The following is a 24,353-nucleotide window of genomic DNA, read 5'->3' as shown; positions in this document are numbered from 1 at the left end:
TTAATTTGGACTCTAAAGTTCATTCTTTTTTATACCAACGTGGATATAAAATTGGGTACCTTATTAGTTGGTTTTGAAAAAACAAAATAAAAAATAAAAACAAAAATAAAAATAAAAATAAAAACTTTTACACAATGAGTAATGGTGCAACGTACAATGCTAGAGTACCTAAAATTAACTTATATTCTTTAAATGATGACATTTTTTACCTTTTCACTAAACCAGAGATTATACTTTTTTGCGTGGAAAAATTAATCAATTTGCGAACTGAAGATTTGATTGACTTAGAGTATCAACTAGAAAATAATACATTCCAATCAAATAATGCTAATGATACTGCCAATACCGATGAAATAAACCAAAATTTGGCTATATTGAGAAGCGAAATTGATAAATTGGAGTATTTTAGTCATTATTTGTGTGAAAATTCAGAATTACAACAAAATCAGCCAGAAATTGTTTATATGGTTGAAGATAAAGAATTACAAGACATTTACGATGACATTTACCGTTTTATATTTGACATGAGAATAAATTCATTTTCAAAATACTGTACCCCACTACTTTTAACCAGAGTTCAGTGCTTATTGATACATTTAAAAAATTCCTGTAATCCATATTTCCCGTCTCCTTCTAATAGCAAAAGAAGATCCAGCGTCGATCAAGATGACTTAAGAAATGAAACTTTTAAAAATTCTAGGATATAGTTTTTTTTTTTTTTCTTCTTCTTTTCGTTTCCTACAAAAAAAATCGAAAAATCATTAGTATTGTATATTTTTATTTAGATGCATCAGCCCACCAGCTATTAAATAAAGCCTCCCCCCCATTTTTATTTTTATTGTTCAGAATTATTTTTTTTGGGTTGACATTAAAATTTTAGCTGTCACTATATATCTTTTTTAATGAATTGCCTAATTGTTTAAAACCATCCACATTTTTATTTTTATACAAACAAACTTTCGAATAATCACACCCATTACAGTATATAGAAAAAGTTTTCAAAGTAGACTTAACCGGTGAAACTTGTCTTTTACCCATCCAAAACCCCATGCTATCGTGTAAATGTCTATTTAACTCCCCAAAGTCATATTCAAATAATTTCTCAGCAAATCTATACTTTCCCATATAATATTCAATTCTTAACTTATTTTCTAATCTGTTTGGTTGGAAAACCTGGTAAAGTTGAGCCATCCTCGCAGCCAAATATCTTAATGTCGGTAACTTATACCATGTGCCTTCGAATAGCAAAGGATATATTTGCTTTAAATTAGGAGATATAAAATCATAATCATTAATAAAAATGTTTTTTCCACCATCATAATCACCGCCAAATTCATCAAGTGGAACAAATCCAATTTTTTCACCTCTTTTCAATGATAAAAAGTCCAAATAAAAAAAATCACCATAATAAGTCAATAAATGTCTTATTTGTACGGCATGCAACGGCTTATCAACATCATAATTTCTTTTTTGTGCATTCAATAATAATTTATAATAAGTGTGTTCAGGATTTAAAGATAAATTTTCCAAAAAATATCTATAATACATTACTTGCAATTTGGAACTATTTATTACATTTTTTTGATAGGGAATAGATAACCTGGAGCGTGTTTTAATATCACTCACAGAAATCTTGTAATCATTAAGTCTTTCTTGTTTTTTATCCAATAATTTAGGAATTCCCATATCAATAAATGTGTCCAGAGTCTTCGTAAATTGTCCAATTAAAGGTAAGGTCCCTTCCAATTTCAAATGATCAATTATTCCACTGATCAATATTTCTTTTTGGCTACCATCTACAGTGTTCTTATGCAAAGGAAGCTCCTTTATAAATTCCGACGATTTACAGTCAACATATGAATGCACCAAAATTTCTCTAGCTTCGCCATTTTTAAATAAATCAACTATTCTTACAATGTTTGTACACCATGAACTGGCAAAATTATAAAATTGATCCACATCATCAACTAACTTAGCTATTTCAGACTTCTTACTTGCCGGAACTTGAACCTCCGAGATGACATCTGCTAATTCTGGAAACACTTTATGCGCAGAACTTTCTAAAGCAGAGTGTCCTTTTTTACCTAAACGAATATTTTTTGTTATAAATTTGGGCATATTAGAATAAATATCATAATATTCTCTTAATTCACACCAGGTTTTAGTAAGTAAATTGGTTACACTTAATCTACTCTTGCCTAATTGTTGGAAAGGATTAGGTAGATCATCATTAGTCTTTCCCTCTTGGTAATTTAGATATCCATCATCAGTTACTTTAAATATTTCACCTAGTTTTGTTATCTTATCCAATTTGTACTCATCCATTTTATTGAACTTTCCAATTGCATCTTTCGCATCCTCAATCTTTGAGAACAAATTGTGATCTGCTTTAAAGTTCCTTTTCGTGTCATTTGTTTCTTTTAATTGTTTTAATTGCGGAATGCTACTTATTATGGATCGTTCTTTTGTTGTTAATTTAAAAACTTCACTGTCTTGAAGGATTTTACAACTAATAGAAAAATATCTTTTCATTAAATTATATATATATATATAATTTTCTTTCCTTTTCGTAATGCGTTCAATCAAAAAAATATATATAGTAAAGCGTTGGGAACTATAAAGTCGAGACTAAATGGATAATTGAAGTTGATAGTTTTAAACACATCTGGAATGGTATACATGTTTTAGGAATTTGTTTTGTCTTAAAAAAAAAAAAAAAAAAAAAAAGAAAAAAAAAAAAAAAAGAAAAAAAAAAAAAAAAAATGTAAATTAAAATACAGCTTACGAATATTTTTGCATGTGATATTAAGTGGAATTTCAAATGTGCTAATATTTTCACAGTTTATAATCTATATTCCATAAACTAAGTTCCTCAAGAAAAATAGCTGGAATCATACAAATAGTATAAAGCATCACTAAGTTGCCAGTTTTATTTACTTTAGGTAGAAAATCTTTAAATAAAAAGCTGGATAGATGTGAAGCTTAAATGTTAATTCCCCATTAATGTATATATAAATAATATGCATGTAACTAATCAGTGTGATAAAATGGAGAAATATAGGATAATAGTAATAATAGAACCTTAGCTCTTGTATATTAAACGACAATCAATGTGTCATCGACATGTCATTATGATAAATCAAGCTCTAGATGCATATAATTCCACGTTTGAAAACGAAATTTGGAAATATTAAAATTATACATTAAAATAATTGACTAAAGATAAAATAAAAGGGAAAATAAAAAAAAAACTAAACTAAAATAAATGCTTTATATAAAAAAACTGTTAGTGAATAGTCCCAAGAAAAAAAAAATTTGCTTTATGCATCACAAAGGTCACACATCATGCCTTATGGGAAGCAACTTTAGCCTTATCACCAGGCTTTTCTTTGAAAATATTCTTTTCAGCTTCATGTCTTTCCTTTCTTGGTCCACTCCACCATTTTTTAACATCTAAAACACTTTTGAGGGACCATACTTTAACTCTCATAATATAGTAACAGATTAACATAGCAAAGTAATTGAAAGCAATATAAGCCCACAAAAACCCAAAATTTCTCCATCTGTAATCCCACTTAACATTATATTGCTCAACAACCTGATCTTGAACAGAATATGGACAATACTCACATTGTGCAGTCGCATCGCCATTGGTCAAATAACCAGTGTTATTATTCACGTATGTATCTAAAAATTCACCACATGTCTGACCACTGGGTGGATCCATAACCTTAAACTCATTTTTAGAACAAATAACTTTCTTCCCGTGGACCAATGGCGCAACTAAAGACTGAACAACATATGTGAATGGCGAAACATTGTACATAAATCTTCTCCAAAACCCTGGCATCTTATTTCTTGGTTGTAAAATACCACAGAATAACAACATTGCTGCAAACAAGTTAGAGTTAATCATAGAAGCCGATGGAACATCCGGTGAAAAATATAAAATCCATGTACCATAGCTGACAAAATACATTGGGAACATAACAACATAAATCAAAAAGAAGTACCCAGCGTGTGATGCTCTACCACTAAATTGTCCTGGCCAGTAATAACAGATGTAACATAAAAATTCACAAATAGAAGACCAAGCAGTTTCCATAACTGTATGACATAATAATAAGGCAGACCAATGGAATGTGTTAGAGGCAGCTTCTCTTACTTCAAACAATTCTCTCGAATCATAGGCAAAAACATGCAATTGATTGATCATAGCAACAGCGATTAACAACAACATGAAAATAGAGGAAAAGGCCTCGGTAGCTCCCGCAATAGAATGATTCACACCAACATATGATAGACCAACAAACAAAGCACAAGAACAACATTCTAAGAATTTGGCTCTAATATAAATTGGTGATCTCCAAAATTGTAAATTGGTTCTCCACATAACAACCTTTAACTGAGTCACATAACTAGCGGCAAATCTACCAGACAATTCTTTATCATCAGTAACCGGCCTGACAGATAGCCTAGCGTGTAAGTCTTCCACTTCTTGTTTAGCTGCTTTACATTCTGGAGATCCAAGCCACAATTCATTCCAATCAGAATTAGCATTAGCAGTGGCACCCGCACCAATACAGTTCAAAATATACTCAGCAGGATTCTCAGAGACACCACATTTTACACCAGATTGACGCTCAAAGTAAGATAATAAAGTAGACGAATTTGGTCCAATGTCCCCAAAATAAACCATCTTACCACCCTTTTTCAACAACAATAATCTATCAAATTGTTCAAATAATGTAGCAGAAGGTTGGTGAATAGTACATAAAATAGATTGTCCAGAATCGGCCAAGGCTCTCATAAATTGGACAATAGACCATGCAGATTGCGAATCCAAACCGGAGGTGGGTTCATCTAAAAACAACAACAACGAAGGTTTTGCCACTAACTCCACACCAATAGACAACTTTTTCCTTTGTTCAACATTTAACCCTCTACCAGTCTTACCAACATAGGCTTCAGCATAATTTTGCATACCCAACAAATAAATGATTTTTTCAACATAATCATACTTGTCTTCTAATGGAACAGAGGATGGTTGTCTTAATTCAGCAGCAAACCTCAAAGACTCTCTAACCGTTAATTCGGCCATATGGTTATCAGCTTGGGCAACATAACCACACGAACGATTGAACGAAGCTGGTAATGGTTTGGCGTTAACCAACATGTCACCATTGATAGTACCCATGGTAATTCTTTGAGCCAAAGTATTCAACAAGGTGGTTTTACCTGCCCCAGATTCCCCCATCAAAGCAGTCATCTTACCAGGCTTGACGTAACCGAAAACATTGTCCAACAAAACTCTGGTAGAGCCATCATATGGAATAATATACGTCAAGTTATTCCAAGTGAAAACATCCTTGTTAGCAATAACTTCGTGCAAATCAACATCTGGTCCATTCAATGCAGCCATCATTTCCTCTCTACTAGCAACTTTGGCATCTGCGTTTTCAGTACCCATCTCTGGCATGTGTCCCCTCTTGTATAATAATAAATCACCACCACCAGCTAATGGTTTCACATATTCACTCATAATCACATTCATCACAATATATCCAAAAGTCCAAACAATGTTGACACCCCAGTCTCTCCAAGCATGTTTATACTTGTAATGGTAACCTTTCAAAATATAAGTGTCACCAGAAACATATTTGCTACCCGCAACAGACCCAGTTGCACTACAAATTTGGTTGTCAATGGAAACATTTTCATAACCAGGCCCACTAGGAATTAAACTAGAACACAGCATCTCCCTGCCATGAAATTCGGTAGACATTAACGATTCGTACGCATAACTCAATGGATTCAAGTAATGGAACCATCTAATCCAATGATGCATATCACCAATGGGCAAAACAAAACCAGCATATACACACAACATCAAAACCCATAAACCACCAATAGCATGTGCAGTTCCACCATCCTTAGTCAAAGTAGCAACCAATTTGAAAATAAAAGAGGTACATTGTTGAACGGTAAATAGATATAGTAAGTATTGGAAATATGAACCTGCGTCCCATTTCAATTTAGGAATCCAGTATGTGACTAAACTCAACACAAGAACAGCAAGAAATTTAACTGGAGCTTCAGTGAAAATTTCTTGCAATGATTCAGCTGAGGTATGGTACATGGAATAGGTCTTGTGCTTGACAATAATAGGCCTTGTGGCAAACGAGTTGGCAATTTCAGCTAAAGAAGTGACAGAACAAAATAATAAAACATAAAATAACAAACCACCACGTGAATACGCACCTTCAGTCGTAGACTGACTTTTGGGATCAATCTGCCAAAACATAGAACCGACAACTAAACCTTTAATCAAAAACGAAGATAGATACACTTTGGTATATGTCATATCACCCTTAGTTCTTTGAAACCCTCTTATCATACAATACCACACTTGCTGCCAGAAATTGGCAACATATTGCGATTTTTGACTCTCAAATTTCTGCTTCCTTTGTGCTGTTGCCTCTTCTAACCTCTTTCTAGTTTCATCAGCTGGATGTGCACTGACATAATCGTCATACATCTGCAAAGCTTCTTGGTAGTCGGGAGAGTTCAACCAATAGTCAACAAACTCTTGTGAGTTTTTGGCAACTTTATCTTCAAAGCCAGGTTTAATTTCTAAGGTTCTATTGTCAAAATCAACAGTCACGGATGTTAAAAATTCCGGAGAAGTCATTCTTGATGGTTTGACCCACCCCATCTTCTCAAAATAAGCAACCGCCTTTTCCGCTGGTCCAAAGTAAATTTGTTTACCGTTGTACAAAACGGTGGTTTTATCAAATAAAGTATAAATATTTTCACCAGCTTGGTAAATAGCAACAACGGCAGAATTATTAGACATGTTGGTGGCTGTTCTGATAGCTTGAGCAAATTCCAACGCAGTCGAGGCATCTAAACCCCTTGTGGCATTATCCCACGAATAAATAGATGCATTCATAGCCAAAGCTTCCACCAATGACACTCTCTTACGTTCACCACCAGAAACACCTCTAACAAAATCATTACCAACATTGGTAGCATAAGTATGTCTCAACCCAAAAACAGTACACCATAGATCTCTCATAGAATTCACATACTCAGTTTTCGACATCCCATCAACTCTAATACGTGGTGTTTTACATTTCAACGCAAAATCAATCGTCTCCTTGACCGTAATACGTGGGAAATGGAAATCTAATTCAGGACAGTAGATGACATACCCCTTAAATCTACTCATCATTTCATGTTGGTCCAAACCATCATATGAAAATTCACCTTCAACAGAAACCAACTCGGCGGTCTCACCAGAGATACATTTTAACAGTGTGGAACAACCAGCACCAGGTCTACCAACAACAAATAACATCTCCCCACTTTCAACAACACCAACCATATTTTGGATAATCTTTCTCAAGGGAACTGCATTTTTTCTATTAAACAATTTCCCAGGCCAAGAAGCCCATCCTCGGACCATTTCCGACACACTTGGACCATAAGCAGCAGAAGCATCGATACCAATGGCTGTTAGGTCCTTAAATGCAACACCAGAATCACCGGGAATAATACCTTGGTCCAATTGATGCTGTCTTAAATAATCTAATAATTGTTTTAAATCAAAATCTAGCCCCTCTCTAACCTCGAAACTTTCCAATTGTTTCTTGGTCTTGGTAGACAAGACACGAGCTAAAGATTCGATTTTTTGTGACCCGTTTTCTTCACTTAGAATATGGGTAATGTGTCTCGATAGTTGAGTATCAACATTTTGTAATTCCAAATCTGCAGCTCTTTCATTCTTACCGTTACCTTCAAATGATTGGATAGACTCTTGATACGAAGAAGTATCATCGCCACCATTAATATTATAGTTATTATTACTCTTGTCACTGCTACCCTTGTTTCCATGTATTTTTTCTTTTTCTCCTTTAGAAACAGAGGAGGAAATAGAAGATGACATAATGCAAAATTAAAATGAAAAAATAAAAATCTTCTGGAGGAAAAAAAAAAGTCTAATCAATTAACAATTTACTATTAGGGTATATTGATATTTGTAAATTTAATTTTTTGATGTCGAACAATTGATTAAAATTAATTGATGAGAGGAAGAGTTGTAAAGGGGGAAAAAAAAAAAAAAAAAGTAAAAAATGATAAAAATGATTAATGTTTAAATCTTTATCTTGTTTCTTTTTTCTTTATAAAATAACTTTATAAGGATAGTTTGAAAACTAAAATAATCTATATAAGTCTGTATGACGGTGTATATCTTGTATTGTATCGCTTTACTGGAGGGCTCTTTAGTGGTAAAATGAAAAACTAATGCAAATTTTAGAAACCATATCAAAATAATAATAATAAAAATTATATTTCCCAAAAGAGCTAATGTATTTTCGAAACGTTATTTTAAAAATGGAAAATATTCGACTTAGCCACTCTATTTATATATTTTCTAAATTTCTGTGTTACTAAATTTAATTTAGGTTTCTTTATTTAAGCCATGTTTTGAATTGCAGTGCTTCTTGTTACTTTTCATTGTATTTTTTTTTTTTTTTCTCTTTTTTAATTTTATTTATTTTTGTTATCTCTTCTTTCAAAAGGCAATTTCATTGTTTTTTTTTTTGTTTTTCTTTATTGTTGTCACCATAAAAGTTGTTTGTTTTGGCATTTTGTTTAGAGAAAGTTAGCTTAATCAAAGATTGAAAAGAAAATATGTGGAAAAAAAAAGAAAAAAAAAGAAAAAAAAATATTGTATCGGTTCATAAAACATTATAATTGTTTGTGTTTTATTATTATACTCCCGCTGTATGACTTTTTCGGTACATTAAAATCTCATAATAGCATTCAATTAACTATTGCGATATTTTTTTTTTTATTTTTATTTTTTTTTTTATTATTGTTGTTGTTGTTTTGTCACCAATAAAATAAAATTTTTGTACAAATCCGGTTGTTTATCACTTTATAAAATGTTTTACAAACCGATCCTATTATTGTTTATCATTAGTATCTGATAAATTTTTCAAAATAATAGCCTACGTCTTGTACGTGTATTCATAGCATCGGTACATAAAAAAAAAAGAAAAGATCCATCGCGTTTAAATTCTAATTGAAGTGGTAATTACACCGCGAAACGTTGGAAATATGCCTTTTGCCCTTTCTTAAAAATTTGTCACTCCGTTGTCGCTTCGTACAGAAAAACATTTCCAAAAACGGTAATGTACTTGATACTAATATCATTAATGAGTATCATTGGCACTATTGTCATTTTCCAATTTATTAATAAAACAAGCGAGTATTATTAAATGGTCTAATGGAAAGTAAACTAAAACAACATATTCAACACACATTACAACTAAAAAAAACAAACAGAGAAACAGATACACAATTATTTGTGAACTGATGTGTACGTGTGTCTGTGATTTTAATTCAATACCCGGTATTATTTGCTTAAGCTGTTTTTCGATGGGCATTGATAACAAAGCTATATACTCAAACATAAAAAACTTTTGTCAGTCAAAAATTGGTACTTAATCGTGTAAGAATTTTTTCCAGTAAGCATTTATTCTTGAAAAGCAATGTCATGTTTTATATCAGTTTTAATATCACCAACCACTTGGAGTTTTTCATTTCATTTTAATCTTAATACAAAAATATTGACGTCTTTGCACTTAATTTTTTTTTCATTTTTTTTAATATACATATCGTAGATACTAACGTATATATTCAGGATAAATTCTGAAATTCAAAACTCTAAATTCTTGCATAGTCCTTCTTATTTAAATAAGAAAAAAAAAAAGAAAAAAAAAAAAAGCATATAAATTTTTAAATAAATATATCAAAGAAAATATAATTAATATATATATATAAATAAATGTCCTAAAAAAAAAAAAAATATATATATAAGAAGGGTAGACACTCAACCGAACCTTAATAATATGTAAACAAAGAACTTTTTAGTACCATAAGTCGTTTTTAGAAACATCATGTTACGACTCATACATTATTCTCAACATCCAAGGTTGCGTGTAGCACTTTAGCATGTTATAAACATTACAAAAGACTGTAAAAATATAAAATGTTAAAGCACCCCACTTTCATTTCTATTTAGTATTATATTACTTAAAAACAAACCGATATTGATTAGAAAATATAAAATGCTCAAAACATTTCATTACACCAATACTGTTTAAAAAAATCGATACCATATTTTAACAAAGTATTTGAAAGTGTCACCATTATCCTTTTTTTTTTTAAAACTGAACCGAGAAAAATGTCTATCAAACCCAAGATTAAGTGCGCTTGTTTGCATCTTATAATCCAGTGTTTTTTTTTTTTTTATTTTGAAAACATAAATGTTCTTATTAAGTTTCATACTTCAAACCTTGACATTTTAAATCTTAGCAAGCAATATTTCTGACATGGAAAGCCTTCCTTCCCCCCCGCTCCCCTGTGACACTACATTTTAATTATTGATTTATTTATATTTTTTTTTTTTTTGAAAAGATGCGGGTAAGCTTTATCGGTTTGTTAAAAAAACTCATCACCTTAAATTATATTTAGTGGACCATCTGAGGGATTTTTTTTGTCCCATTTTTCATTATTATTATTATTACTATTATTGGCATTTAACATTATCCTAGAAGGGAAATAATAATAAAAATATCCCGGTTTTTCAATTAAAAAAAAAATGACTGTGTTTTACAACTTGCTTTCATTTTTTTTTTATTTCTCTAATCTTTTCGTTTGGAATTTATAGTCAAGACCAAAACGTAATCGTGGTAAGGTATATAATTAGAAGGTTAAATGTATATCCAATGTCACTATAACATTGACATCACCGTTTTTCTCTTCATAACATTCCTTTATACTCTGCTAATATACTAACACCTTATATTGTTCATCTTAAATTATTAATATACTGTGTAAAATATTAATACATTATTTAAAAGATCATATATTTTTATCTTCTTTATCTACAAACAAAAGAGCCCAAAAATTATTATCTCATAATGAAAGTTATACATGCACGTAGATGTGCATATTTATGAGTCTGATATAAAGGAAGTAAATGATATAAACCATAGAAAGCAATCATAAGGAATGATGGAAGATGAAATAATGTAACACAGTTTAAAACAAGTGACGATTATTGAAGTTGAAAACATTTTTCCAAAGGTACTATTTCATTTCTAAATATACCTTTTTTTTTGTCCCTTGAATATATATTGGATTTCGTATTTTTGATTATTATTTTTTTTTAATACTGTTTGTTGTTAGTATTCAAGCAAAATAAATAAATTTTAATAGAAAAAAAAATAGCTATTGAAGGTTTAAGCTCAATGTACTTTAACCTTGGACTAATTTAGCTTTTTTTTTTTTTTTTTTCTTTGCCTTATATAATTGGCAGACATAATAGACTATTTTTTTTTTTTCATGACCTTGATAAATTTGATTAGATGAGATTTCCTAGGCAGGAAGACGTGCTCCATAAGAGGATTAGAAGATCAACGCTTTTTAAGTTTTAAATTGAATACGTTTTGAGTTACTAAAACATAGTTGGTTCTTGTTGTTTGTTGTAAGATAGGTCCACAACGGACAAAAAACAAAAAAAAAAAAATGAAACTACAGTTCAGATCTACACAAGCATGTAGATAAGTAAGTTATAAAAAATTGTAAAACGGGTAGCATATACTAAAAAAATTAAATATACATTTATCAATTCGTTATCAAAATTACTTAGTTATTCTTTAGAACAATAAACTAAAGATTTCTAAAACACCCCCACCGACTAATAGAAATAATAATAATGCAACCCAGGTATTAGACAACCGAATTTTACTTTGAGAATCCTTATCTTTTTTTACCTTAGGTTTACCATATTTTCTGTTTTTTTCTATCTTTTTATTGAATTTCTCATTTGCTATACGTTGTCTGGGTAATTGAATAGCCTATATACATTTGTGCGTGTGTGGTCATGTGTGCATTAGATGGTTTATAATCAAATAATGCTTATTGTGATAATTGTTAGTAAAAGTAACAAAAAATAATTAAATTAAATTGCGATATAAATGATTTCTAAAGAAACGAGAGATAATGTGAAAAGTGTGATTGAACGTGTAATCATAATAACAAACTCCCCCAAATTCTTGAGAAATGTAGTTAATGGCTTAGCGTGTTATTGTTTTGACGTATTCATGATTAGGGTATGTAAAAATGCTGAGCGTTGCAGGTAACTTTCATATAAATAAATTCACTTGGTTTCGTTTGTTAAATCAATGATAAGAAACAATTGTATCAGATATACTATTATTAGTGGATCAGACCCTATAACCCTTTCTCCATATCTTTCAATAAAAAAAAAAAAAAAATTAAAAGGCTCCGTTTTCAAGGCATGAATGTAGACGCTTTTATATTAGTACATAAGCACATACCATTTTTATATTATTAGTGCTACTATAAGGTTTTTAAGGATCAACTGTATAAGATTGATCTCATCAATTAACAAGAATATAGTGTATAAAAAAAAAATTATTAAATATTGAAAGTACATATAATAAAGGAAGTTTTAAAAAAAAAGCAAGAAAAGATAACCATATATACAAAGAAAAGGAAAAAAAAAAATAAACTCAAAGATTTTCAAAAATGTGGACACGTAACACTAAAAAAATTTGTTATTATTTTTAGTATTAGGAAGTTAATTGAGACTTAGGGTTACTTGTTACCCAGCCAAAGCATCAACGTGAAAAAAAGAAAAAAGAAAAAAGAAAAAAGAAAAAAGAAAAAAAAAGGAACGATATTTGTTTTCGTATATAGTGATCTAAAAGTAGATAAATTTTTAGTAAATTGTGTAATGTTTCTTTCCTTTCCCTCATTTAAGAGCTACCGCAACAACCAATAAATACTAAAACTGTAGCTATGGAAAATTGTTAGAAAACATCCAACATTGGATTTTACAATACAATTTTATTACTATGAATAAAATGACGGCACTTTTATTTTTGCTCTTATAACCTCAATATTGTTCTCATTAAAAGAAAATTAGTAGAGTATCAACCACAAAATGACTATAATTATTTTAAACGCCGCAAGGAAAAAAATAATACACGAAAATTAATATAAATACTCCACGAAAAATTAGCAACGTTAAAAACGTGAATTTAATACGTATTCATTGTTTGCGCTCAATTTATTATTTCCTTTTTAGGTAATTGAAAAAACATAACAAAATGTGCCGTAATAAGTAAATTTTGAAACACCCACAAAACACGTACAAAACACGTGTCAACTGAATAAAAAAAAAAAAATGCTGGTTTTTTTTTTTTTTTTTTTTCTATTTTCTAGAGAAAAGTTAAATTTAGAAATTGTTTTTATTATATATTGATTTCAAGCCTTTTTAGAATTTATTTGCTAAAAACCTTTTCAACTACATTGTGTTTATTCTCTTTTCCAATAAATTCACTTGGGCTTTTTAAGAAACTTTATATTTTTGATTCCTATATATTTCTCCCTTTTCCTTTTTTTTCTTTAATTAAATATTATTTTTAATTGGAATAAAAAGAAAAATAACAGTTACAACAATAACAAAAAGAAAACCACACAAAGAAAAAGAAGTCGCTCCTTAAGTTTTTTTATACCCTTTTTTCTTTTCTTTTTTTTTTATCGATCAGTCCTGTTGCTACTATTATTACAAGAATAAAAGATTGACCTCAAACTAACTTCCATTCATTCCTTAAACAAATACACTTGTTTTTTTTTTCTTTTTGTCTATCATTATTATCATTACTGTTATTATTATTATTATTATCACTAATATCATCATCTCAAAAGGCTATAAAGAATTAAATACAACCGGTTATATCATGAAGTTCTCCAAAAACATGATTTCAAATCTACTAGCGATCGCCGTACCATTTTTTTTGGCCACCGTGGTTAATGCTGACGATTGTCAATTAATTGACGGTAATTATTATTGCTCCGAAACTGAAGCTGTTGTTTTCAGCAATGTTGGTTATTCAGGTTCATATTCAGATGTAACTTCTATGGATGAAACATCATGTGCATGTACCCAAAGTGAAGTTACTTTTAGTGGTAGTAATTCCCCATTTGACCAAGAATTATCTGTTCATTTTAGAGGTCCTTTAAAATTAGTTCAGTTTGGTGTTTATTATCCAGCAAGTTCTTCTGTTTCAAAGAAAAAAAGAGAAGAGGACCAAACTCAAGAATGTAGTACTGTTGTCTTTCATCATGACCATGGTAACAAGAGAGATGTTGTTACCGACATTGTTGAAGTTATGCACACCGTCTATGTTGATGGCGATGGTAATCTTATTACAGATAGTACTGCTGTTACTACTGCTGTTTCAACATCTGATACTACTGGTAATACCGTAGGGGTCACTACCACTTTAGTTCAGGACGATGCTGTTTCGGCTGAGGAGGTTACTTCTGCAGACGCTACTACCGCATCTACTAGTGCTGCTATTACCACTTCCTCTTCTTCTTCTTCCGCCTCTTCTTCTTCCGCCTCTTCTTCTTCCATCTCTTCTTCTTCCATCTCTTCTTCTTCCGCCTCCTCTTCTTCCACCTCTTCCAGTGATAGCAGTGGTTCATCTTCTAGCTGGAGTAGACACTCTTATTATACCCCAGGCTCCACTGATAACTGTACTTTCATGAACTATTATGGTGGTAGCGGCAGTGGTACTTGGTCTTCCTGTTTTGGCGATTCTATTTCGTTCGCTAATTCCGATGCATCAGGTGGTGCCTCATCTGCAACTGCTTTGGAAGAAGTCACTATTTCCAGTGATGTTGAATATATGATATTCAGTGGCGATGCTTGTAATGGTAATGATTGTGGCTATTATAGGTCCGGTATTCCGGCTTATCATGGTTTCTATGGCGCCGACAAAATGTTTGTTTTTGAATTTGAAATGCCACATGATAGCAGCTCTTCTTCCTCGACCTATAACTACGATATGCCAGCTATTTGGTTATTAAATGCCAAGATTCCAAGAACTTTGCAATATGGTAACAGTGACTGTTCTTGTTGGAAAACAGGTTGTGGTGAATTAGACCTGCTTGAAATTTTAACCAGTGGGAGTGAAAAGTTAATTGCTCATTTGCATGACGGACAAGGAGATAATGGTGGCACTAGTGGTGGTGGTGGTTCTCAAGATTACTTTGTCAGACCAACTAGTGGCACTATGAAGGTTGCTGTCATTTTTGACAGTAGTGATAGCAGCATTCACGTTGTTCAACTAGATAGTAGTGCTGATTTTGATTCTAGTTTAGATGCTTCTACTGTTTCGTCTTGGTTAGAGCAATCTGGATCTACTGCTGCTTTGAGTTAGAAGAACCAAATTGAGGGATACTTGTTTCTTTATACGAAACAACACTATTATCCGGTTATAATTATTTGAAGGGACAATTACGTTTTTATTTTTTTTACTATTTTACTTTTTTTTCTTTCGCCCTTTACTTAAGAGACTTATTGTAATCATTTTTATTTGTTATTATTTAAGAAGACGGTTAATATATTATGTCTAATCTTTGAATTTCTATCTATATTTAGAAAGGAATGGAGTATCTGATATTTTATATCAACTGTTTGAATATATATATATATGTATAGGTAAAAAGCCTTGTTGTAACTTTTGTTTATTATGTTTTATTTTGTTCGTTTTCACTCATTTTTTATTTCGTGGGATATTTTTATGCTGCGGTTGTCTACTGCAGCATATTATTGGATATCCAAATATTTATTTGTGTGTATGAGAGGAAAAGTGAAAACTTTTTGTTTTTTTTTTGTTTTTTTTTTGTTTTTTTTTTGTTTTTTTTTCCATCGTTTACCGACCGCCAAGAATATTTTTGATCTGCAAATTATTACAGCACTAGAGAAACGTGCACGGCTTAAACTTTTTATTTGTCTTTTGCTGTTTTTATGCCAAGAACTATATAATGTTGGCGACAAAAAAGCTAAGCCTACAAAAAAAAAGTTTGTATTGTTACTATGAAGTTATCTTAAAATGTAATCAATAAAACTTTGTAAGTTTAAGCTATGTATTTGTACAAATATCATTTATTTTCTAGTTATAGTAAGGATGCAAACCAGCATTCTAAATTAGCGTACACATGTCTTTCCCCAACAAGTTTTGTTAAATAAAAATGAATGATAATTAACGAATAAGTAGTTAGATTTATACGCAATCAACAATATTTACAATAATATTAAAAGAATTTCAATGCAAATTAAATCTTGGTTCAGGTACATGTCCCAAACAGTACGTTTTATAGTCTGTAAAAAAAAAAGTCAATACATACATACATATATATATATATATATATATACGTGTGTGTGTGTGTGTGTGTGTATATATATATATATATAAAGCAAAAATAAAAAACAAAATAAAAACAAAAATCTATATATGAAAGGCTTTTAATAAAGGAAAGGAAATGAAAAAAAAGCTCAGTCCTTTTCAGCTCAAATCTGTTATTTCAGTCCCTTGATGTTCCAAGTCTAATATAATTTCTTCTAGTCTGATAGGCAAATTAGAATCTTTTCTAGACCTCTTGGCATTAGTGTTCTTTTTGATCTTTAATTGTTCATTCTCAGCTTTTTTATTAAAGTTATGAGTAGTAATAGCGCCATGCTTGTTTATATTATAATGCATACTACTACTACTGTTGCTATCATTTTTATCAAAAATGATATTTTTTTCAGTAAAATCGCCACTATCTTCACCTGACCGGCCAATTAATCTTTTCCAGAAGCGATTAATCCTACTGACAACAGCAGAACAACTGAATTTAAAGTTATTTCTTTTATTTGTACTAATAAAGGTATCGCCAGAAATTAGACGGTCCCCAGTATTATCACTGCTAGTCTTGGTACCAGATGACCATAATATAAACTTGGAAACAATGTTATCAACATATTTTCCCAGTCTACTACTATTATTACATAACCAACAATAAAATATGAATTCACAGTATAAGATCATAAAAACAACAACAAACCCACTAACAACACAGGCAGTAATATGAACAGCCATATTTAAAACAACATTACTATCCCCTGTGTGCCAACTTGAGCCCTTAGAAATCGTGAAAAATGCATACGGACCTTGCCTATAGTCTTGTGGTTGTAATATTCTGACAGCGCCACTACTATTTACGTCCAGTGAATGGTTCCACCTCTTATACTGTTTCCAAATAATGCTTACAAAAAGGGGGCCCGTGCTCGACATGATGGTAATATACGGGATATACCAATTACGATTATACTTCTTTAAAGATTTCAATAACTTTAAAAAAAATGGATGTTTTGGTACAGCACCCATAACATCATTACTAATACCAGTGGGTGAAGTCTTACGAACAAAGGCAGGCACCGTTAACAATGGATCTAATCTTCTATTGCAACCATCGTCTAAATCGATGTATACACCACCATAATGATTTAATACAAAATATCTCATGGCATCTGCTCTCTCAATAGGGTACTTATAACTATCAAAAGTTTCCAAAAACCATGGGTATTGTTCTGCAATAAACTTTCTAATCATTACATCAGTCCACAAAATGTATTGGTAATCTGGATGCAAATCAATACAGTTTTGTTGCCCTGCCTTCCAGCGTTCCGGAACATCCTCAGTTTTGTAGGTCTGATGAATGATTTTAGGTATTAGTTGTGGTTTTGGTGGTGTATTTGGTAATGGGTTTAGCTCAGAATCTAATAGTGCATCTTTCATCGTATCATCGATAATCAATGTTAATAAATCAAAGGTTGAATATAATACTAGAGCTATTAAAAATAGGTGTGAAAAAATAAGAAACTTTAATTCCTTTCTCATTTTTTTTTTTTTTTTTTTCTTTTTTTCTTTTTTTTTAATTTAGTTATTTATTTCAATATATTTGTTATATGAATAATGATTTTTCTATCCTAGACTTCTTTAGTTTATCTCGCAGTTTTACAAAAGCAGAGAAAATAAGCAAAGTATGTTGGTGAAGCCAACAGCGTTGAGAGGAAAAGGAAGAAAGAGAAAGAGAAAGAGAAAGGAAAAAGGAGAAAAAGAAAAGCGGTAACGAGCGTATTAGTAGTACAAAGAGATTGAGAAACAAAAAAAAGAAAAACAGAAAAGAAAAGAAAAACAAAATTTATGCAGATTAGATTTCGTCGATAAAAAGAAACAAAAAAAAAAGAAAATTGAACAAAGAGTATTGTAGATGATACTTCATTCTTTTATATAAGGGAAAAGATTAAAGGCTTTTTATTTTTTTATTTTTTTATTTTTTTACTTGGTCCAATTTTATCTTTAGTTTATTTTTAATTTGAAAAAAAGAGAGGGAAGAATAACCGAGAGAAAGAAAGACAGAGAAACGCAGTTCTGCGTAGTTCTTTAAAGATCACCTTTTTTTTTTAAATTTATTTTTCTCTGTCCCTCTTTTTACTTACCTGCTTCTGATCACTTGTCCCTAATTTTCCCTTTTTACCACTGCTGCCCACTGCCTACTGCCTACCAGCCCTTCGCCCCCTTTTTCTTTTTCTTTTTCTTTTTTTGTATTTTCCATGGAAAGATTATTCATAAGAATAAAAAATATAAAGTTATCATTTATTAATATTTATTATTACATCAATCATCTCTGATTTTTTTAACTTATTACAATCTACACATATTTTTGAAATTATCTCAAGCTACGGAGGAAAGAAAGGGAAGGGAAACGAAAGGAAGGAACGGGAAGAGAAATACTTCTCACTTCTAAAACTATATGCTTATCACCCCATCTAATCTTTTTTTTTTTTTTTTTAATTTATTTCTTTTCTCCCAATTATTATCATCTGTATAACAATTATAAGTAAAAATAATAGATTTACACTATCTTTCACTATATCGCTGTAATATTTGTGTATCTAACACAGAAAAATAAAAATAAAAACGCCACAAATTTACTTTTTATAGTTCAAAACGTCATTCCAAATTTTGTGTGTAATTCAGCCAAGCAATTTATGAAAATTAAATGCACCACTCATTTAAAGCATAATGTAAACTTTACAAATTCGGACTTCGGTCTTTACGCATTTTAAAATACTACCCCAATTGTTTTCTGATTAATGTTGAAACAAGAAATGAAATATACTTTATTCTTTTTAACTGCATTCATATATACAGATATAGATTGATAGATTTTTCCCTTCCTCAGATCAACTTTCTATACAATTTCACAAAGATAAGAACTACGTCAAGAATAATAAAGTTTATATATTGATAATATTATCTTGTCAAATATGTAAATAATTAAAATACAATAGGGAAAAAAAAAAAAAAAAATTAAAAAAAAAAAAATAAATAAAAAGTATACAAAGTTTGGATTGGTTACAAATCCTTATCTATTATTCGTTTTCTAAGCATATCCATTTGGGATACTTTGTTCTTGTTGTATGTCATTATTGGAGTTAGTGGTATCTACCATTGCATCGTAATCATCTTCCTGATTATGATGACCCTTGTTTCTCTCACCAACATCAGGTCCTCTTCCGTCTAGTTCTTGTTTTGATTCCATGACTTTCTCCCCATTTATATCTTTCCCTCTTTCCTCCCCAGTAAAGCTATTGTTACCATTAGTAACAGAGTTATCGTCATCGTCATCTCTAAAATATGGATGTAAGACTGCCCTTTTTGCGCTAATTCTATTAATAGGATCAAATATCAACATTTTGGTTAGTAAATCAATTCCATTATCATCTAACGACGGTACAATATCATGCAGATCCTTAGTACGCCATTTAGGAAAAGTAGTTTTGAAATCAGGTAAATATACTACATCAGGCCATGTATTTTCATTAGGAGTGCCCAAAATTCTAAAAATTTTAAAAATTTGATCAATCTCTGAATCACCACTAAAAATTGGCTTCCTATTACACATTTCTGCAAATATACACCCAATACTCCATATATCAACCCCAGTGGAATATTGTTTACCGCCCAACAAGATTTCTGGTGCTCTATACCATAAAGTGACAACTTCGTGTGTATATGCCCGTAACGGGATACCGTACGCTCTAGCTAATCCAAAATCACCTAGTTTCAAGTTCCCATCCTTATTGATCAATAAGTTTTGCGGTTTCAAATCTCGATGTAAAATTCTATGAGAATGGCAGTAGCTTATACCTTTACACATTTGCATCATAAACCTCTTAATAATTTTGTCACCTAAGGGCTGATTTTTAGGAACACTTTCCATATATTTTTTCAAATCTAAATCTAGATATTCGAACACCAAATACAATTTATGTGCATCCGAATATACAATATCATATAACCTAACAATATCGTCGTCCTTCAATTCTTTTAATAAAGAAATCTCTCTAATAGCAGTTGATGGAACACCCTCATCTTCACTTTCTAATCTGATTTTTTTTAACGCTACTATTCTATTGTTGTGTCTTAAATCTAATGCTTTATAAACCACACCATATGTACCTTCGCCCACTTTTTCCAATCTTTTATAATTAGCCAGATCACTCATTGTGCTTTTGGTGTCTCTTTTTATTTTAAGTTTTTTTCTTTTCTTTTCTTTTCTTTTATTCTATTTCACTTCTGTTTTCCTTTAATAAAATTTCGTTCTGATCCAAAATAATTTCCCTCCTTTTTCTTTTTCTTTTTCTTTTTCTTTTTCTTTTATACATATAATTTTTCTTGAAAAAGATTTTAAACAAAATAAAACAAAAACAAAAAAAAGCAGGGCAAAGTGGTTCGTCAACAATGATAAATGCTATACATACAATTTTGTTATTAGAAATTCACGTAGTATAGTTTGTTTTTTTTTTTTTTTTTTTTTTTCATTAAGATCGGATTGTGCTTAATCTTGTGGCAATAGATTTTTTTTTAGCTAGAAATAAATAATAAATATTTCGTCTATTCATTTCTTAAATTACTACTGCTATTCTTTTTTACCAACCATTCTCCACTATATACACATTAATTTAAATAATATCCAACCTAAAAGAATAAAAAAGACCAAAAAATGACACTAGAATTCTCTTGTTTAAAAACCTTCCAAGAAACTTACCCATGTTTGTTTCATACACTTTATTATTCGACAATTGTTGTTGGCGCATTTAAAATCTTCAATTTTTTTAAAGGACTAGCAGCAATTTTTTTGGATTGTTTTATTTACCCATCAGTGAATTTCCATAAATATGGTGGCAATACCTCTAATCCAACCAATTGGTGTGTGATTACAGGCGCAAGTGATGGTATCGGTAAAGAATATGTTTTCCAATTTGCAAATCGCGGTTTTAATTTACTTTTAATCAGTAGAACAGAATCCAAGCTACAAGATATTCAAAAAGAGTTGAAATTAAGATACCCTAGAGTTAAAGTCCAATATTTAAGCATAGATGTTTCAACTGATTCCTTACAAAATTATTCCAAAATTTCCCAAGTGACGGACAATTTGCCCATCACTGTTTTAGTTAACAATGTTGGCCAGTCACATTCTATTCCTGTGCCTTTCCTAGAAACTGAAGACAAAGAAATTAACGATATTATCACCATTAATGATAAATTTACTTTAAAAATTACTAAAATCATTGTTCCAAGAATTATAGAAACTTTAAAGAAAAATCATAACAAAAGTAAAGGATTGATTTTAACTATGGGTTCTTTTGGTGGATTATTGCCAACCCCCTTTTTAGCCACTTATTCTGGGTCAAAAGCCTTTTTACAAAGTTGGTCGAACGCATTGAGTGGTGAATTATCACGCTACAACGTAGATGTTGAATTAGTCCTATCTTATTTGGTAACATCAAAGATGTCCAAAATTCGTAAGTCTTCACTTCTCATTCCAACTCCAAAACAGTTTGTTGCCAGTGTTTTAAGGTCCTGTGGTAGAAGGTGCGGTGCTCAGGAGAGATACGGTACTACTACTCCATATTGGAGTCATGCCTTATATCATTATTTAATTGAGCAAACTGTTGGTGTCTATAGTGCAGTAGCTAATAAAATTAACTACCAATTTCATTGGAGTATTAGAAAGAGAGCGTTAAAGAAACGTCAACAAAAGAAATTGGAGGGTGAAAAAACTGGGAACGAATTAAAAAATGATTGATCTCAAATAAAAATAAATATATATATTTATTTCTAAAAAAAAAAATAAAAATAAAAAAAAAAAAAAAAAAAAGAGGAGGAATTGTAAAAGAGCTACGCTTCATTAAAATTTCACTTTTATTTACTACTACAATTTTATTTATCATTCAATAGTTTTATGTTTGTTTGTAAAGAATACTTATATTTGGATAATAATAAAATGCCTCTTAACTATGATTAGAAGTTTTTCATTGGTTTTGTTTTCTACATCGTTATATATTTGACGTCGTTAATTATTTTATTGTTCAAAAATAATAAAATTGCATTCCGCTTGAAAAATTGTGTTGTACTTGTGTATAAAAACACATTGGATGCCTATTCTTGCAATAACAAAGAATCTAATTTTTCTTGAGTCAATTGAACGTTTAAAGAATCTTTCTCGCATTGTATATTTAAAATCTCTAATTCCAATTGTCTTTCTAGATTTTGTAATTTTAAACTTTCTAATTTTTCATCAATCTCAGTATTTTCCTTAAAAACTCCTCTGATCTTTTTTAATGCGCCACCATCAATGCTACTTGTATTATCTTGTGGTAAATTATCAACCTTGTACAAGTCTGTTAAATACATATATACAGAGTCATTCTTATCTTTTAACTGGAAATCCGAAATAGTACCACGTTTATTCATTGTAGAACCACTAGCCATGATAGTCGATGATATAGCTGTACCAGTTGAATTGGTAGCAATATTTTTATTCAAGGCGGTTGAGGACGATTCAGAAGAAGATCCAGAAGATCCGGCAGTTGAAGGATGAAGCGAATTTTCATAATGATACTTAGAGTTTCCGTATGCATCGTGATATTTATTGTTATATTGGCTATAATGGTTATTACTATGATAGGTATTGCCAATAGTATTGCTACCGTAACGATTTGTATGCGTATATGGCGTGTTTGTAAAGGGAATACCGTTATTTGGTGAGTTATTATTTGTCATTCTAATATTGGACTGTTCATGGGAAGTTACAGTCGGATCATATCTTGACTGCGTGTTTGGTGTTTTATTGCCTGTAACAACTTTGTTATTAGTATTTTCCATATAATCCTTTGCATTTGCGATTGTACTAGTATATCCTGGTCTTGAAGTTCCAAAATATTTGTAGTCGTTCGATGAATATGAGTTATAATATACACCTGTATTTTTATTCCAATATCTGCCACTTGAGTACCTTCCTGCTATAGCATTAGAAGGACCGATATTCGGAGTATTAGTAGTAACATTGTTAGGAGAAAAAGCAGAGCCCCTGTAGTTTGAAGTATAGTTGTATCTAAATTTACTATTATGTTCCGCATTAGTGGTGGCGCTGTTAGGGGGGGAATTATTATATCTACTTGGCTTAATATGTGTGTTACCTTTAATTAAATTTGGTTCGGTCGTAGAATTATTTTGCTGTGGTGGTTGTATAGAATCATTAATATTATTAATGGTGGTATTTGGAGAATCTTTATGGCTACCATTATAATTGTTACTATTACTGCTAGTGACATCTGATTGAACAGGTTCAACCGGTTGAGGAGTAAGCGATTTTTCTTGTTTATGATCATGTTTATTTTCAATATTATCAGGTTTATTTGCAGCATTATGTTGCACATTCTTGAAATCTTCAGAATAGTTTAACAATATATCGTGTTTATCTTTATTAATATCATTCACTTTGTTATTAACATTGTTATTATTTACGTTATTCATTTGTTCTGAGCTTTGTTGTTGTCCATTATGAGTGATATTACTACGGGTGCTGCTCTTATCATCAACATCGTCATATTCTAACTCTGTTTGCCTACGGGACCGATAATTTTGGGTGTTATTGTTATATAGAGTATCATATGTATAAGGATAATTGTTAATATGACTATCAGATGAAGAGTATGGATGGTAAACTGAGAAATGATAATTTCGGCTGGTATTTCCTCCTCTACCACCTCTTGAGTATCCGCCGCGATAATATTTGTTGTATCTCATCTATGTTAGCCTTCAGTTATTTTTTATTTAAATGTTGCTATGTTTGGTTATTTTTATTATAACCAGGCTGTATTTTTCCTTTTAATTTTTTGAGCCTTTTATTTTTATTTTTATTTTTATTTTTATTTTTATTTTTATTTTATTTTAATTTCTTTTCTTTTCTTGTAATTTCTTTTCTTTTCTTTTCTTGTTGTGTAGTACCTAAGTTTAAAGACACCAATTAAAGGGCTTTTAAAATTGTGTTTATTAAATAAA

At 30.7% G+C, this 24,353-nt stretch overlaps 8 protein-coding genes across 8 annotated transcripts; 3 read left to right on the top strand and 5 right to left on the bottom strand.

The window, feature by feature from the left end:
- Positions 1–134: 134 nt before the first annotated feature.
- On the top strand, positions 135–707 carry SCDLUD_001992 (uncharacterized protein; the record flags this gene model as incomplete). The annotated part of the gene is made up of 1 exon (XM_046076879.1): positions 135–707. One exon carries the CDS (start codon positions 135–137, stop codon positions 705–707), a length of 573 nt encoding a protein of 190 aa, XP_045936105.1.
- A 169-nt stretch (positions 708–876) lies between these two features.
- On the bottom strand, positions 877–2,532 carry EXO5 (Exo5p; the record flags this gene model as incomplete). The annotated part of the gene is made up of 1 exon (XM_046080832.1): positions 877–2,532. One exon carries the CDS (start codon positions 2,530–2,532, stop codon positions 877–879), a length of 1,656 nt encoding a protein of 551 aa, XP_045936104.1.
- An 811-nt stretch (positions 2,533–3,343) lies between these two features.
- Positions 3,344–7,948, bottom strand: SCDLUD_001990 (uncharacterized protein; the record flags this gene model as incomplete). Its single annotated transcript, XM_046081553.1, has 1 exon — positions 3,344–7,948. The coding sequence occupies one exon, from the start codon at positions 7,946–7,948 to the stop codon at positions 3,344–3,346; it is 4,605 nt and encodes a 1,534-aa protein (XP_045936103.1).
- A 5,896-nt stretch (positions 7,949–13,844) lies between these two features.
- TOS1 (Tos1p) lies at positions 13,845–15,332 on the top strand (the record flags this gene model as incomplete). Its single annotated transcript, XM_046080850.1, has 1 exon — positions 13,845–15,332. The coding sequence occupies one exon, from the start codon at positions 13,845–13,847 to the stop codon at positions 15,330–15,332; it is 1,488 nt and encodes a 495-aa protein (XP_045936102.1).
- A 1,128-nt stretch (positions 15,333–16,460) lies between these two features.
- Positions 16,461–17,735, bottom strand: SCDLUD_001988 (glycosyltransferase family 32 protein; the record flags this gene model as incomplete). The annotated part of the gene is made up of 1 exon (XM_046080849.1): positions 16,461–17,735. One exon carries the CDS (start codon positions 17,733–17,735, stop codon positions 16,461–16,463), a length of 1,275 nt encoding a protein of 424 aa, XP_045936101.1.
- Positions 17,736–19,386: 1,651 nt separating this feature from the next.
- Positions 19,387–20,511, bottom strand: CDC28 (cyclin-dependent serine/threonine-protein kinase CDC28; the record flags this gene model as incomplete). Its single annotated transcript, XM_046080848.1, has 1 exon — positions 19,387–20,511. The coding sequence occupies one exon, from the start codon at positions 20,509–20,511 to the stop codon at positions 19,387–19,389; it is 1,125 nt and encodes a 374-aa protein (XP_045936100.1).
- A 498-nt stretch (positions 20,512–21,009) lies between these two features.
- Positions 21,010–22,095, top strand: IFA38 (ketoreductase; the record flags this gene model as incomplete). Its single annotated transcript, XM_046080847.1, has 1 exon — positions 21,010–22,095. The coding sequence occupies one exon, from the start codon at positions 21,010–21,012 to the stop codon at positions 22,093–22,095; it is 1,086 nt and encodes a 361-aa protein (XP_045936099.1).
- A 353-nt stretch (positions 22,096–22,448) lies between these two features.
- Positions 22,449–24,098, bottom strand: LGE1 (Lge1p; the record flags this gene model as incomplete). The annotated part of the gene is made up of 1 exon (XM_046080846.1): positions 22,449–24,098. One exon carries the CDS (start codon positions 24,096–24,098, stop codon positions 22,449–22,451), a length of 1,650 nt encoding a protein of 549 aa, XP_045936098.1.
- Positions 24,099–24,353: the final 255 nt, after the last annotated feature.

This window comes from Saccharomycodes ludwigii, chromosome II (assembly GCF_020623625.1).
Source record: "Saccharomycodes ludwigii strain NBRC 1722 chromosome II, whole genome shotgun sequence".
In the NCBI taxonomy this organism is placed as follows: Eukaryota; Fungi; Ascomycota; class Saccharomycetes; order Saccharomycodales; family Saccharomycodaceae; genus Saccharomycodes; species Saccharomycodes ludwigii.
The sequence above is the reverse complement of the archived record's forward strand: the minus strand, read 5'-3'. Positions and strand labels throughout refer to the sequence as shown.